Source organism: Ceratotherium simum, chromosome 26 (assembly GCF_057802395.1).
Source record: "Ceratotherium simum simum isolate JZ-2026a chromosome 26, ASM5780239v1, whole genome shotgun sequence".
NCBI classification, from domain to species: Eukaryota; Metazoa; Chordata; class Mammalia; order Perissodactyla; family Rhinocerotidae; genus Ceratotherium; species Ceratotherium simum.
In genome coordinates, this window is record NC_141925.1 from 35,902,581 (window position 1) to 35,919,055 (window position 16,475).

At 50.2% G+C, this 16,475-nt stretch overlaps 1 protein-coding gene across 1 annotated transcript in view; it reads left to right on the forward strand.

Annotated features, from left to right (window-relative positions):
- WIPI2 (WD repeat domain, phosphoinositide interacting 2) overlaps positions 1–8,356 on the forward strand; it is a 36,953-nt gene extending 28,597 nt beyond the window's left edge. The window contains exons 7-12 of the mRNA XM_004440878.3: positions 754–824; positions 3,317–3,424; positions 4,394–4,558; positions 5,429–5,536; positions 6,603–6,724; positions 7,686–8,356. Coding sequence (XP_004440935.1) covers positions 754–824; positions 3,317–3,424; positions 4,394–4,558; positions 5,429–5,536; positions 6,603–6,724; positions 7,686–7,798 — 687 coding nt within the window. The 3' untranslated portion in view covers positions 7,799–8,356. The remainder of the gene's footprint in view (positions 1–753; positions 825–3,316; positions 3,425–4,393; positions 4,559–5,428; positions 5,537–6,602; positions 6,725–7,685) is intronic.
- The last annotated feature ends 8,119 nt before the right edge of the window (positions 8,357–16,475 follow it).

Consider the following 16,475-nt stretch of genomic DNA (forward strand, 5'->3'; position numbering starts at 1 on the left):
ATTCTCACCTTCTTGGCCGTTCTCTTGTATTTATTCTCCCAGATGTTCAGGTCCTGCCTTCCCAGCCACAGGTCCCCTATGGAGTGGTAGGGAAAATTGACATCTTCAAAATAGTTCACTTTCAAGCAGGGAAGTGATGTAGCTCACCATTTATTCAGTCTTTCTTTTGTCTAGGTTGTAGAAGTTTTCTTAATATAGGTCTTACCATTTTGTTAGTTTGGATTTGTTCCTTTTTAGGCAATTAAGTAACATTTCCAGCTAATCAGTTCCCTTGATCAGTAACTCAGCTTAAAGCAGCAGGAGAGGCTGTCAGCAGGGCCTCAACTCTGTCAGACATCGAGTTAGGTGGTGCTTCCCAATTCATAGTGCGTGCTGAAAGGGTTTATCTTTAATCGTTGAGACTTCAAACGACTTAGAAAAAATAGAACTATTATATTCCACGTTTGACTGCAAGGCTGTCTGTGTTTAGAATAAGTAGTTAAAGTGGGTTGATTTAAAGTAAAGATTTAATATTAAGTAAGCAGTAGAACAGAGGAATATTCTGGTGTGTTTGTGGCAAAAATGTGTGAAAATGGTTGTGCAAAGGGCTGGCGGGGGCACTGGCGAGAGAGGCCTGGGAAACCTCTGCCCTGCCCCGTACCAGTGTCGTCGGAAGACGTGCCAGAGGGTTCATTTAGAGTCTGATGTGAAAAAGATGAAGTCTGTTTTTACTCAGCTACAATTCTTTTTTCTTTCCTTTTCTCCATGTCCCAGGGGACCGTGATTAGGGTATTTTCCATTCCAGAGGGACAGAAACTCTTTGAGTTCCGGAGAGGAGTTAAGAGGTAAGGTATATAAACCCCAAACGTTGATTATGGAGCTTCTATTTGGATTTTAGTTTCATGTTCTCTGTGACCAAAAAGTGGAAACTTTAAAGAAACGCTGGGAATCCTAGTTAAAAGACAAGCATTTTCAGCCCAGCTGGATGGTCAGGTGAGGTTTTGGAGTCTCGTCATGGGAGGTAAAGGGACCTTTTCATAAAGCAAACTAGGTCATTTGTCTGTGACCCCACCTGACTGTAGAGCGATGGCCAGATGGCCCGAGAGTGTGGAAGAACTCACAGCCAGGCCCTCTGGGTCCTGTGGATTCCTCGGCCTGCTCTGAGGTGACAGACTAAGAGCTTCCTACCTGGTCAGCTCGCTTCTGTCTTATTGTCTCCTCTGAAAACCTATAACTAGTTCCTCTGTACCCCACTTTACCCCAGCAAATGGCTTTGGCTCTTTTAAAAAAAAAAACCGTATGTCACCGTGTGGAGCTCCCTCCACTTGCCCAGCCGTCTGCAATCCTTGCTGGGCCTGCACTTAGCATCCCTTCCTTTTCTCCTGCTCGGGAGAAGGAGCGTCCATCCTGGGTAGTCCTGGGCCCTCTGCCACAGGACTCAGGCTCTTGGGCCAGATCCGGGGGCCCTGCCTGTAGCTATGTGACCTTGCTTGGCATTACTTAACCTCTGGGGCTCTGGTTCCCCATCCCAAACGGTCGTCTAATAGAACCCACCTCCCTGAGGTTCGGGAATTGGGCCAGGAAGTGCTGGTACTTAGGAAATGTTCCGGAATCTGTAGCCGTTAGTCCCCCTTCTCTGGGAACCTTGCTCTGTCTGTCATGCTCCCTCTCCTCCAAGGGGTTGTTCCCATGGACAGCGCAAATGTACTTTCGTGGCCTGTCTCCAAAGCCAAACACCCAGCCCCCTCGTTACAGCCTCCTTCTGTTTGTTTCTTCCCTTTTCCCTGGGTTTTCCTCACACCACAGCTTTCTAGGTTTTTCTTCTCTTGCTGCTCCTGCTCCGTTTCCTCCTCCTGTATCTCGTTTCTGCCCTGGGGCCTCTTCTCGCCCCCAGTGTACAGCCACACACCCTTCTAAACCATCTTGTCCGTCTGTGTGCTGGCGACTCCTCAGCTGTGCACATAGCCTGGGCTGCTTCCCTGCGGTTTTCCCGTATTTCTCCTGGGAAACCGCTAGCCAGAATGTGCCCCGTCTGCTCCTCATCCCTCACACACCCTATCTTGGTAAATATGGCCACTGTCCCTGGACCCAGTGCCCTAGCCGGAGGGCCTCGACGCTGGCTCCTCCCCCTCATGTCATGCCCCCAGCTAGACAGCAGATGTTAGCCCGTCGGGTCAGTCCCCCGAGTTCAGGTCCCTGCCTAACTGTGTGCCCCCTTGGTCTCTGCTGTTGGCCCCTTCGGTCTGTTCTTCAGACTTCAGCCAGGCTGTTCTTGGAGGATGTAAATACAGTTAGAGCCCACACCCATCTGGAACCTTCCACTGCCTTCCTCGTGCCTGGAGGGTCGACTACAAACCTCTAAACTCCTTGCTTTACAAGGCCTCCCAGTGCTTCCTTTCCAGCTGTCTCGTTTCCCTTTCCCTGTTGCTCCCAGCTCTGCAGAGGCATGATTTGTCTCTCCACTGGGGTCTTACATGTACGTCTCCTGTGCTTGGAACGTCGTGTCTGTGACCTGGCGGCCTCCTGATCCTCTGAGTCAGCTCTAGGGCCTGTGCCTCGGAGAGGCCTTTCCTGACCCTCACGCAGAAGTCACCCTTCCCTCCCTGCTCTGCAGCGCCTTCTGCAGTGACTCTGTAGCACTCCTTTGCTGACAGCAGACTCAGCATCTGCACACGCACCTCCCTGGATGCTCCACTGAGGCCGGAACCACACCTCGGTGGTCCCGAGGGCTTTAGTACCTTGCTGGGTACGTTGTAGCCCTCAGTAAATACGGAGTGAATCAGATAAAACCCCTACTCTTGACAGGGCTAAACCTACCTTGTATTCCTAGGATTATGAGGAAATGCAGATTTATTCAACGGCTTTGAGATTTTTAAGATCAACTGTAGAGTCTCGGCATGTTGAAAGTTTTCCTCTATTCTTAAATGTTATCAGGGTTGCTGATTTACCTTTCTTCGTGTTAAAAATTGCTGTAATTTAAATTGTTGAGTTTTCTTTTAATAACCTTAGTGCTGTAAATCCAGCCTAATTCAGCTAAAAATGGTTTAGTGAAGTCCTGATTCCCTTTGTTAGTTGGAATTGGAAAGAAAATTGGCAGTTTAAGGATATATTAAAGGATTACTCTTACTTGGTATTACCTTTCTAACATTTTCCTTCCTTAAGAAAAATTTTTGAGAGGACAACTAAAGAGGAATAAGAAAGATCTCAGTAGACCCAAGTAGGCCTATTATGGGAACTTGCCTTCTCTGTGACTTGACCATCCTAAAGGAAGGTTGCTAGTGGCCCTCAGTGTTTACGGGTGACAGCATAACTCTGACCTCCTTCGACTCGTCCCCAGGTGCGTGAGCATCTGCTCCTTGGCCTTCAGCATGGATGGCATGTTCCTGTCCGCGTCCAGCAACACTGAGACTGTGCACATCTTCAAACTCGAGACTGTGAAAGAAAAGTGAGTTGCAAAGATATGTTTGTTTAAAAAAAAAAAACACTTTCTCCACTGACTGGATGAAAACGTAAGCACAGGCGCCGTTCTGCCTTTAGACATTTTTGTCAATAAAGACCTTGAGCTGGCTCTAGAATAAGTGTCACCAAATCTAGGCTCAGCAGTAAAACAAGTTTTTCCCCCATAAGGTGATGTTCTAAAGTGGGAGGTATGCTGAAAGAATAAGGCGTAATGTGAGGCATGAAGGGGAAAAATGGATATCTTTTGGTCAGTACAAATGTCCACCTCCTAACGCTTCCCTTATACACAAAAGCATTTATGAGTAGACTGCCCGTTGGAATGAATACTTGTCTCCACTTACCCATAGGTGGTTTTCATTTTTGAAGTAGTTGATTTCAATTATGTATTACTGCGATGGATATGTATGGTGACAGGGATGGTTCTTTTCTTTTCTGGAATTTTAAAAAGAACATCCCACTAGGGTCAGTGTTGTTTGTTCATGCTCTGTGTCCTCAAGGAGCATTTAAGATAACTTACAAAATATATACAAGATGAACAGTAACAAGAAAAATGGGCCACAGGAAAATAACAGTTTGAGATTTGTGTTCATAAGGTTTTCAGACTTCCTGTTAAAAAGATCGGGGTGGAGGGATCATGAATTTGGCCCCATACATTCTCACATTTGCTACAAGGCGGGAGCCTGATCGTTTGCCACATCTAATGGGGCCGCGAGTGTGGCTCTCCCAAGTTGTGAAACCTGAGAGGCCTCCTCCTCTGGCCCTTCCCAGAGGACACGCTTGTAATGACCCCAGGGTCTCAAGAGGTTATTGTTTCCTGCACTCTTTTTTTTCCTGAAGTATGGGAGATTTCTCTTTGAAGTTTCAGGGCTGATACGTGCCTCTGTGTGAGTGGGACGTGGTCGTTCTCATGGTGAGAGTCCAGCTTTATGTGTCTGCTTATGTTCCCTTCCTCTAGACCTCAGGAGGAGCCCACCACCTGGACTGGGTACTTCGGGAAAGTGCTCATGGCTTCCACCAGCTACTTGCCCTCCCAAGTAACAGAAATGTTCAATCAGGGCAGAGCCTTTGCCACCGTCCGCCTGCCTTTCTGTGGCCACAAAAACATCTGCTCACTCGCCACGTGAGTAGAGACAGGTGTTGCCTCCTTGCCCTTTTCCCCGGGTACTTCCCGCCAGGAGCCACGTCACAGAGCACCAGAGACAGTGCCTGGCGTGGCCCCAGAGTACCCTGCACACTTAGACCTTCGATGTAGTCAGAGTTACGTAGAAGTGGAGGGAATCAAGGTGCACCTTCACCGTTAGTAGCCTTGAATGCCTTCTCTGTGATGCTCTGATCCCAAAATCTCTTCCTCTTTCTGTTTTTGTTAAGAATTTTTGGAGTCTTAATGAAAAACATCAAGTCAAAAACTATATGAGATTACCAATATTTAACCCTTCGAGGCCTACAAAAGTAGCAGTTTCACGTAGTTTAAGGCTCCCCGTGTGGCTCCGGAGTACAGCTTCAGAGTGCTCAGGAGTCCTGTGAACTTCTTTGGGATCGTCCATGCAGGAACAGTGAAGCCATGCGGGAAAAGAACCTCGTGAAAATTCAGTGATAGCACATCTTTATGATTCTATGAATCTTATAAACATTATTTTACATCCTTTTTATGTAACTAACATAGTTGAAAAAGTTTATGAAAATATCTACCCCTAGTAATCAGAGACAGTGTGAACCTGCTTTTGTTCCCACCTGTTCTCCTGAGCTTCAGTTCATTCACACCAAGTACACTCTCGGCCTTGACGTCCCGGCCTCAAGTAGCACAGTGGCCGTGGTCTTTATCCTCTTCCTCATGGATAATATGTCAAGCACACGAAACTAAATTTGTGCTCGTGTTGGAACGCGGGAGGTGTTTCTTCCCTAGCCGTGCCAAAGGCGAGGCTGCTGGTTTAACAAGAACTTGGTGTGAAAGTCACCATCCTAGAATTTCACTGCTCTTTCTTCTCACTAGAATTCAGAAGATTCCACGATTATTGGTGGGAGCTTCCGACGGGTACCTGTACATGTACAACCTGGACCCCCAGGAAGGAGGCGAGTGCACCCTGATGAAACAGCACAAGTAAGTCGGCCCACCCCCGTGTCACCTCCTCCTCCTCGGTGCAGCCAGGCTGCTGTTGGCCACCTGCGCGTGTTTGCTCGTTTCCTCGAAGGCCAGTGATACAGAGGGACCCCTTCCTGGATGGAACCTGAGTTGGTTAGGGGCTTCCCATTCCCAGACGGAATTGGTTGTGGTGCAGGCTCCTTCTGCCACGCCTCCCTGCCACTGTCCCAGTCAGAACCTGGGCCCAGAGAGGGGTAGATGTGGGCGGTGCCACACTGTCCTTCCCCGCAGAGGGGGTACATTCCTAGAGATCAGCTAGGGATGGAACTTAACACTTTGGAAGAAAGGGATGACACACATGGTGTCATCCACCATGTAGCACGCGTTCTTGGAAGGCCTGCTCTCTCACTGTGAGATGGCAGGTTTTCTCTTGAAAAGAAGGAATTACTGTTTGTTAATTGGGAAGTGGTGCGGTTTGATTTTTCTGTTTTTGCTTTTTTAATTATCTAAAAGTTCTAACAACGATACTGTAATACTTTTTTTTTTTTTTTTTGGTGAGGAAGACTGGCCTTGAGCTAACATCTGTTGCCAGTCTTCCTCTTTTTGCTGAGGAAGATTAGCCCTGGGCTAACATCTGTGCCCATCTTCCTCCACTTTATATGGGACACCACCACAGCATGGCTTGTCAAGCAGTGCATCAATGCGCGCCCGGGATCCGAACCTGTGAACCCTGGGCTGCCGCGGCAGAGCACGTGCGCTTAACTGCTATGCCACCGAGCCAGCCCCTATAATACTCTTATTATCGGGGTGGGAGTGGGAGGTGATTTTTTTTTTATGGTGAAGTCTATTTATGATCATTAATCTTAAGTCTGCAGTAAGATTACCTCACTAGGTATAACTTTTTCCATCAGACTTACCCTGTAAAAATCCGAGTGGACAGATGCCCAGGGAGTCATGCTAAAGTCCGTCTAATGGGGGCCTCTTGCCTTTGTTGCTGCAGGTCCGGTGTCCAGGCCTGAGAGGCAGTGTTAGCCCTGCACCCCTGCCTGTCCTCACTGTTTCTGTGTTCCTCTGCTTTTCCCAGGTTGGATGGCAGTATGGAGACAACCAATGAAATCCTAGACTCTGCCTCCCATGACTGCCCCTTAGTAACACAGACCTACAGCGCAGCCGGGACTCACGTGCCTTCATCTCCGACGAGACTCGGTGAGGATGGGCCTCCTGCGGTGGTCCCCACGCTTTGTGCTTCTCACCCTGTCAGAGTTGCCCACCTGCCACTTTGCAGTGGGCAGGGAGCCATAGCGCTCAGACAGAGGCGAGCTGTTGGCAATTCTCCAGGCTGAGTTCGTTTTCTTCATCTTTGAAGAAAAAATAGTCGTCATGGCTCAGGCTGCCGTGGGTGCACATGAATTGTCCCCCACCTCGCTGCCTCTCAGATAAGGTATTACTACCCTAAATTCTGACCCTGTGGAGCACGTGTCCTCGGTCTTTACTCTTCACCTGGGTAGTCACCAGCAAGCATGCGTGGACACGCCCTTGGGACCAGGGCCCTGCGCAGAGGGAGCACTGCAGCAGGGGCAGGACGGTGGGCCTGTGGGAGGGGCCCTCCTGCTGCAGAAGCTGGTCATTCGTCGTGCAGACCAGTGCGGCCATGCTGTGACCTTTCCACTCCTCATGAGCCGTCCTTCCCCAACCCCCAAAATCAACTTGACCTCAAGTGGGCGATCCTGCAGGTTTGCTCCCACGTGAGGTGGTACTTCTCACGGTTGCTCTCTGAGATGAAGTGGCGCTTAGAAAGAGGCAACACTGAGTGTTTCTGTTTGTGGATGTCCCACGTGACCAGTGCAGGAAGTGCTTCCATTCTCCCTGGTCACTAAGGAGACGTTACAGCCTGTCCTCGGTGTGGCCAGGCTGCTGGGAAGCCCCTCTTTACTGTGCAGGCATCTTTTTGACATTTATGAATTTTGGACAATAAATGACTTCATCTTGAGCTGCCTAAATATGCAAAAAGCTCGTTAGTCAAAAGAGAGATTAAAATTCAGAGTCTTAGTACGGGCTGCAGTTTATAAACCCCACCATGTTCCCCAAATCCAGCCTCCACGTGGCCGCTAGGGTCTGCTTTCTCTGTCTCCCAGCCTCTGAGGGTGACCTCGCTGTCTCTTTGCAGCCTACACAGACGAGCTGGGTGCAGCAGGCGGCGCTTGTCTGGAAGATGAAGCCAGTGCCCTGCGGCTGGAGGAAGACAGTGAGCATCCTCCCATGATTCTTCGGACAGACTGAACTTGACCTGTGAACTCTGACCCCTGAAGCAGAGAACACTGGCTTGACAGAGGACTTTGTGTTATGCTGCTATGAACTTTGACCAGAGTTGGGGGAGAGGATGGCAGAGACTTAAAAAGAAAAAAAAAGATTGTAGCTGTAGTCTCATTCCGTACTGTTGAGAAATACATTGTTTTCACTTCAGTGGCTTTTAATCCTGCTTATGAATTTTAGCTTTTTGTTTGTTTTCTCTTTTTGCCAAAATTAACTGTTTGGTGAAGCCCTTGAAACCTCCTTGCTTTGCATGCATTACTGTGCCAAGCCAGCGTAGGAGAGCTAGAAGCCACTTGATAACAAAGTCCAGTTGTTGGGATTTTTACAGTCTGTATGTAATGAGGAGCGCACCCGAGGAGGTGGTGTCGCGCAGAGCGGTTCTGGTGGTCGAGGCTGGTTCTGCTCCGAGAGGTCCAAGAGCCCCCAGGGCGTGCCAGGGCTGGGCCAGCACCGGCCTCTCCCTGGAGCCTTTCCTGGACCATTTTCCCTGCTTTATTTTGTTAATTAAATTCTTTCCAAATTGGATTATTCTGGGATTTCTTCCATGGTGGACTTTTATTTGGTTTCTGATCTTGTTTTCCATGTGGGTATTGGAAGAGAGAGGTTCTTTCTGATATTAAAAACCCTTCCTTCTGACAGCAAATGAACTCGAAAGAATGCCTAGGAATTCGAGAGCGAAGGAAAGGGGTCTTGTTTGTAGGATTAAATTATCTGGTCTTTACTTTAATCTTCCCATTGAATAACTGTGTGACTTTTTTTTTTGAGGGGGAAAGTCTGTAGCTATTCCTACGCCCATGAAGCACAGAATTAAAATGTGCTGGGTACCCGAATTGTCCTCTTGCCTTGAGCTCCACTGTCTTGTCGGGGCCCTTCTCACCTGGGTCAGGAGTCGTACAGATAGGTAGAAAGAAACACAAGAGGGAAGTTGGCTGTGAACACCTGCTCTACAGGGTTGTATGTGCCTTTTCTATTTTGATCTTAGAAAATCGTTCAGCAAAGTGATGAGAGATTGTCGTCATGAGTTCCAGTATTTGCCTGGCTTCCTGTTTCATTTTTACAGAATCTCAACAACCTCAAATACCTCAAACTCAGCATTCCAAACCAAGACACATAGCAAAGTTCTGAGGGAGCGTAAGTGGATTTAATGGCAGGAAAGATCATTCTAGATTCTTTGGAATGATGACAGGGATAGAAGCACAAAAGCAAAGATATTGTATTTGCCCTCCCTTTTCACTTTGTCAGGGTTTTGATCAGAGGAGGGGTCAGAGGGGCCCGTTCCAGGTCGTTTTGTGTCTTGGCCGTAGCAGTCGGGTGGCTTGTAACGGAGAGGGGTGGTGGCAGTTGGCCTGACCGTCGACTTGAGGGTCAGTCCGTGCACCTGGGCTGCTTGTCCAGCAGTTGGGTGGCTTTAAGGTGGAAGCCGAAATGCAAGGGGTGCTTAGAGTGAGTTCTGACTACAGCAGAAATCTCTAGAAAGGCTGGTGATGGCAGCAGTGTGAAGTGCTGTATTAGTCAGAGGAGGAAGGTGGGAATATACTCTCCTTTCCTCTGAAGTCTCTGGCCCGTCTGTCCTGGACCCCTGACGAAACATGATCCACAGTGACAGATCTGACAGGATGAGCGTCTGCTGCACCCTGGGCAGGGATACTCCTTGACCTGAGGGGTTAGGAGGGCCCGAGCAGGGCAGTCTGCCTGTATCAGAACCTCAGGGCATGGGACCTGGAATGTTCTCTCACTGTTGCTCTCTGGGACGAGGGGTTGGACACCGTCTCTCTGTGGCACATTTGGCCGGGGTGACTGTTAATGGGAAGACAGTGTCCAGGTGTCCGTGACAGCTGTGGGACCCTAAGCGAGGGTCTCCTGATAACCAGAGAGAGAAGTGCATTTCCTGTTCTGTGTTAACATGCCCCCATCTTGGTGTCTGCTTGTTGACTCCCACACTCGGGGTGACTTGGGGAATGGAAGCTTTGCCGGGTTTCTCGTGGTCACCGGCGTGTGGTTCCTCTTTCTCTGGTGGTCCTAGAAGATGTGGGGGTTCTCTTCCCTCTTTCAGCATCAGTTTGCTCGACTGTAAGGTGGGCAGTTAGAGAAGGTGCCTCGTGTCCTGTGACTGTCCCCCCCACCCTCCCCAGGGGTCCCGGCAGGGCTGGCAGGTAGGATGACACAGGCTCTGCCCGGTGCTTCTTTTCTCAGCCATGCAAGGCCTCGCCCTGTGTGCCCCGGATTTACCCTGTGCACCCCAGTGGGGGAACACTAAGGATTCCTGGTTGAGAAAAACTCGGAGGAGGTGTGTGTGTTTGCTGACTGACCATTGTTGAGGATTGGCCACCCTCCAGTTCTCCTTTGCTGTTTCATTGCCAGGGCACCTCTTCCTTTGTGCTGAGTGTTCCCAGCAGGTCGAGGCCCGTGCGGGAGAGCCGGGGGAAGGAGGGGAGAGAAGCAGAAGCTGCTGAGGTGGCCGCTAGTGGATCTGATTGCCGTGCTGGGAAGCTAGACGGAAAGGGACTCCAGCTGACCCCAGCAGGACTGTGCATGAATTTGCTGAACTCCAAACTATACACCAATGTTAATTTTTTGTGTCATATTTTCCCAAACTTGAGAAAAGCTTATGGGAGAGGGGGCATAGGAAACAAACCCCGGAAACTCACTCAATGGACTTGTGTGGATTGGGACCAAACCTTTTGTGTTTTCTAAAACAATGGAACCAAAGTTGGATTGAACCTGGAGTTAAAAAGGACTGAATTCAGTCCCTGATTCTACCACCTTATTGGTGGTGTGGCCTGGGGCGGTCACCGGGGAGCCTTGGTCTCCTGGCCTGGACAGTGGGGGGATCCCTACCTCACAGGGGGATTGTGAAGTGTAACACGACGTGTGTCCTGCAGGCGCCTGGCCTGCGGGGCACCCAATAAACACTGAAAGAGAGACTGCTCCTCTGGAATTGAACCCCTCGTGTTTATTGCGTTCTGGTTCCTGAGTGCAGAGCTGGTGGGGAAGAGGAGATGAGTATGAGGAGAAGCGGACTGCACTATTTGAGGTTGTGTGTGGCCTCCTTCATCCCTGCCTGTCCTGTCCCCGGATTCCAGGCACAGCGAGCGCAAGTGTGAGTTGGTCTTGGGAGGGGTGGGCGTGGAGACTCGTAAGTCTTGCAGATTGAGCACTGCCTGCTGGGGCCAGCGGGCTGCGGTCACCCAGACGCAGGCAGTTCACCACCGGGTCTGAGGACTCCACCCTCCTCCCAGAGCAAATCTGCTTCCCACCAGGACGGGACTCGAACTCCTCCTACCTTCTCAGCTGGGCCTTGCCCAGCCCTCTGTCAGGGACCCCAAGAGCTTCTAGGCTGCGGCTCCTGGCCGAGGAGTGAGTTACCAGGCTCTGCCTACCCACAGGTTCATTGGGGAGGAGAAGAGAGAAAGACTTTTCTTGTCTCTTGTCTTCCCCGTGGCCAGCAGTGGACCACATATAGAAAAGACTAGAAGTGCTTAAGTCAACAGCAAAGGAAAATTGGATACTCAGTGACAGAGAGCGTGTTCCTGGCTGATTGCTGCTGTCGTTCATGGTTTTTGTGACGGTGTGGGCGAGAAGCTGCCCCTGAGCCGTGCTGTCCCCTGCCCTGCCTCTCCACAGATCCTGCTCCTGCATGCAGAGAATGCGGGAGTCCTTCGTTAAAACGTGTATGTGACGCTGCAGCCAGCACAGCTGAAGACCCAAATCCGTTATTTTACAAGTGTTCTTTTTTTTTTTTTTTTTTAGATTTTATTTATTTATTTTTTCCCCCCAAAGCCCCAGTAGATAGTTGTGTGTCACAGCTGCACATCCTTCCAGTTGCTGTATGTGGGACGCGGCCTCAGCATGGCTGGAGAAGCAGCGCGTCGGTGCGAGCCCGGGATCCGAACCCGGGTCGCCAGCAGTGGAGCGCGCTCACTTAACCACCAAGCCACGGGGCCGGCCCTACAAGTGTTCTTAATCGTTTTGAAACTCAAGGTGGACAGGTGGGAAACCTTTGGTTTTGGTCTGCAGTGTTGGAGATGTAAAAACAAAGTGCACTCGAGCCATTGGTGTTCTGTTTGGGAAGAGGGCTTTACATAGACTTCTCCGTTGTCAGTAACTGATTTCTTACTGAAAATACACGAAGAGAGTTCACGGCCAAGCAGACAAGAGTCCATGATGTAGACACCAGGTCACAATCCTTGGCCCGTGTTGTACCTTTTCATTCTGTGGATTTTGTGTGGACAAGAGTCCATGATGTAGACACCAGGTCACAATCCTTGGCCCGTGTTGTACCTTTTCATTCTGTGGATTTTGTGAAGCACAAAACACACTGGATTTTGAGGGGTGGCCAGCCCTTTCTTATCCTGCCCTGGTATCTGACCTGGAAAGTCTTTAATTTGGAAAAATTAAATCTTTTTGAAGCCCAGAATTTAAAGGGACTGTTTTGATTCTTTATCGCTATGTTTTCATCCTTTACTGAATTGTAATTTAACTCCTTACATTTCCTTTTTTAGGTGAATCTGCTGTATGTGCTGCCAGTGTGTATGGGAGAGAGAGAGTGTGTGTGTGAACGTGTCACGGTGAACGTGCTCACTGCTTACACTCCGTACCTAATCAGACTGGAAAGCCCATTGCTGTCAGCATTTTATAACTGCATTAAGAAATTAAAACCTGTGTGCTATTTTTTTCGTTGATTCATTGCCTCTCACAGGCTACCCATCTCATTTGTACCATATTTAAATGCACTGTAATTCTATCTAGAATGGGGTAGCAAAATATCAGAATCCTGCAGCCTAAAATCTTATAAAGGTTTTCATCCAGAATTGATTTTTGTCCTTTGTGAAACAGATTATTCACTTCTCTCCAACAGAATCCTTGGCCTCGTGTGACACTGTAAAAGTCTGAATTTTCCGGGACGGGCGGGACGCAGCCGGCAGTGCCCTTGTATCCCAGAGGCAGCCTGACTTTCTTGGTGGGAATGGTTGGCCTGCTTGTGATGGGGAGACGGGATGAACTCGCTCTGCTTGCCTTCGTGTTTTCAGTAAAGTGTTACTTGAAATGCAGTGCTGGCGGCTTCTTTTAGAAGCATATCCTTCTGTAAACTGAATTGCTTTGTCACAAATTTCCCCCTAGCTTAGAGAATTTGTTCCTTTTGTATCAAAGGCTGAGAAGTGTCTATTTTATGTTCTCCTACTGAATAAGGCATGCGTTGACGCCAGCAGGTGCATTTCTGACCGGGCGGCTGGTCGTGGCTGTGTGACTCGTGTCCTTGCTTGAGATCTCTAGCTGACTCGTGGTGTCCGTGTGTCTCGAAGCCGCCAGCCTGTGTGAGGAGACGCTGGTGCAACATTTAGTTCTTCAGGGAAACACATGAGACCATAAATCTTTCCATGTGCTGATTTTGGTTCCTGTTTTTTAAAGAGAGCATTTGTGATTTTTTTCTTCTCTATCTTCTTTAGTGGATTAAGATGCAGATGTCCTTGAGTTCCTTTACAACAGCCAGGCATTTTTCCTCAAGGGAATGTGAAGGCAGGTGACAGAACAGCAGTGTTTCTGCTGTCTCTTCCTCCCTGGAGGAAGCCCCCATCCTCCTCACCACTGACCTTTCCCCCCGTCTGGTTGGTGCCTAGTCTCCGCCGGAGCTCGGGGCGTGGGAGGGTTCAGGCTGAAGTCCACGAGGGCAGTGATGCCGGGTGGGGCGGGGAATGAGCTCGTGTGTGCACACTGTGCTACGTCTGTAAGGGAGCTGACCCTGTAGGGATTAAGGGGCTCGACATAACAAGGCAAAATGCATATTAGGTAGAGAATATTACAAACACTGACCGTCTTTTGAAATGATGCTCTTGGAATGCCCTCTTCAAACCAACCTTTCAGAGAGGGAGGGTCCTCCCTGCCTACCCTTGTCGTCCCTTCCAGACCCGTGGTCATGGGGACTCGAGACGCAGGTGGCTGTTACACAGAGCACCCGCCTCCCGTGTACATGAATTCCTAGTTGCTGCTGGTCACCGGCTTTTCCTGGGCTTGTCCTTGCTCACCACGTGGCCTCACACAGGAGGAAATGCCAGGGCGTGTTGGCGTTATCACTAGCAAAGCTCCTGAAAGGAAAGGGGGGAGGGGTCGTGACCTCAAAGGGCAGGGGGTCTGTGAGGCGGTAGAAGGAACAGCTGGTGTGGGTGCATTCATGGGGCAGACCACACGACGGGGCTCTGTCACCGCTGCTGTGCTGTCCACAGGCACCTTCCTTCACGTCCCTCCATCAGGAGGTGGGCAGGGTCATGGGGTGGAAAGGTCATCACTTGCTGGTTTTGAACTCAAATATGTCTGCCTTGTACTTCGAGTTGACTCGACCCTCCGACTCTCTCTCATGCTCGCTCCAGTTGTCTGGGATGGCGGGAGGAGAAGTTCTCTTGTTCCAGTTGCTGTGCTTGTTTCTAAATAAAAAATGCGAATGTATCGGAAAATAGAAAAATCTCATTCTGGTTTGCAATTCTGCTACAACTACAGACTTCCTTGGAGGTCTTTGGGGTCAGGTTTTCCTTACGGGTTGGACGATTGTCAGGCAGGAGATGCCACCCACCTCTGACGCTCTGTGGGTCCCCTTCCTCGTCCCTGGTGAGGCTGGGCCAGAGACGCTCCCCAGCCCCTGGACCCTCATGTTCTCTGCGTCCACAGATGCTAACACTGTGAGAACCTGGCCGTCGGACCAGGAGTGGTGGCCCTGCTGGGGGTGGAAGGGCGCCCTCCGCTGTCTTCCTTCTTCTCTTAGCCACTGGGATGTGGGGCGGGTGGGGTGACACACTGGGCGGGGTGCCCTGGCCAGGCTGCTGTCCTTGGGGCTGCGCGGTCAAGCCCCAGGAGCTTGGCCGACGCACTCATTTGAAAGAACTCCCGGTAGGAAAGTGCAAAAGCGACCGGTTTCATTATAAGATGCAGAAAACGCGTTGCTCTCTAAGAGGCCATGGAAGCCACTTCTGGTTCCGCTCCCCTCGGGTGCATCCCCGTGTGTCTCTGAGGGCGTCTCTCCCCCGGGCAGTTGGGAGAGGGTGGCGTCGGAACACCACCACCTCGTCCCACTTGTGCCCTCTCGTCTCCGCAGTGGGGTTGCGACATGAAAGCTCGCCTCCCTCCCGGTGCCCCTCACATCGCAGTGATCTGTCTCCCATCCTGCCATTCCCAGGAGGGAGGTCTGATCTGCTGCTGCTTCAAAATGTAACCACGGTGTGCTCGTGCCTCAGCCCTTCAGATCAAGGAGGACACATCCGAGTGTCACCCTGGCTGGCTGCTGTGACTCGGAGTGTGTGACCTCAGACTTGAGACAGACAGCCGCCTCCCCTGCCCTACGCATTGCACCCTCCCCCCCACCGCCAGCAAATGCTGTGAAGTGTCCCCTGGAGGGAGGGCGGCCAGGTGATTCTTCTCTGCAGAGAGAGGAAGCCAGTCACGAGTGGATGAGGGGAAACTATAAACACGTTCCCAGCCAGGAAGCAAAGGTGAACTCCAGTGAGGCGGGACCGGCCTCTGCTTGCCCTGTCCAGCCAAGGAGTGGGACCCTCATGGCCCCGGAGGTGTGTAGCAGGGTGTTGGGTTCAAGGTGACTGGATGCAAACTGTAAAGTTCTGGCCCAGGCAAGACATGTTTCACTCATTCTCAGACCATCTCTTCCCGTTCCTATGTTGGTGAAGTTGGAGTGTCTCGCAGCCCACATGCGTGGTTAGCAGTGCCGCCGTCCCCTGGAAGTCCACAGTTAAGTGATGTCATAGACCAGAGGCAGGACAACCCAAATGCCCATCAGTGGATGAGTGGATAAACACAATGTGGTCTATCCATACAATGGAATATTATGCAGCCATAAAAAAGAATGAAGCACTGTTTCATGCTACAACATCGACGAACCTTGAAAACATTATGCTTATGCTGAGTGAAAGAAGCCAGACATAAAAAGACCACGTGCTGTATGATTCTATTCATATAAAATGTCCAGAACGTGTAAACCCATAGAGACAGGCAGCAGGTTAGTGGTTGCCAGGGGCTGGGGAGGGGGATGGGGAGTGACTGCCAATGGGTACGTGGTTTCCTTGGGGGGGATGAAAATGTTTCGGAACTAGATAGACAGTGGTTGCACAACATTGTGAATGTACTCAACTGTCCATTTTAAAGTGGTTAATTGTATGTTATGTGAATTTCATCTCAATAAAAATAAAAAGTAAATAGCAGGCAAAGTTGGGAGATGATGAGGCCTCTGTTGCTGGAGGGGTCACGCCAGGCGAGATGACCCTCGGAGGGACAATTCATTGTATGAGGTGTCTTAGTCAGCTCTGCCCGCCATAACTGAACACCACAGACTGGGCGGCTTAAACAACAGACGCTTATTTCTCATGGTTCTGGCGACTGGGAAGTCCAGCTTCAAGGTGCTGGCCAGTTAAGTTTCTGGTGAGAGCCCTCTGTAGCTTGCAGACCGCCTTCTCGTTGTGTCCTCACATGGCAGAGAGCGAGAACTCTGGTCTCCTGTCCTCTCCTTATGAGGACGCTAATCCCATCATGGGGGCTCCACGCAAGGAGCGCGAGGAGCCGTCTGGGCTGAAGGGCATTCAGCTGACCTGTCATTCAGACGTAAACTTTAGTAACAGTTTTCTGATTATAAATGTAAAGGCTCCAG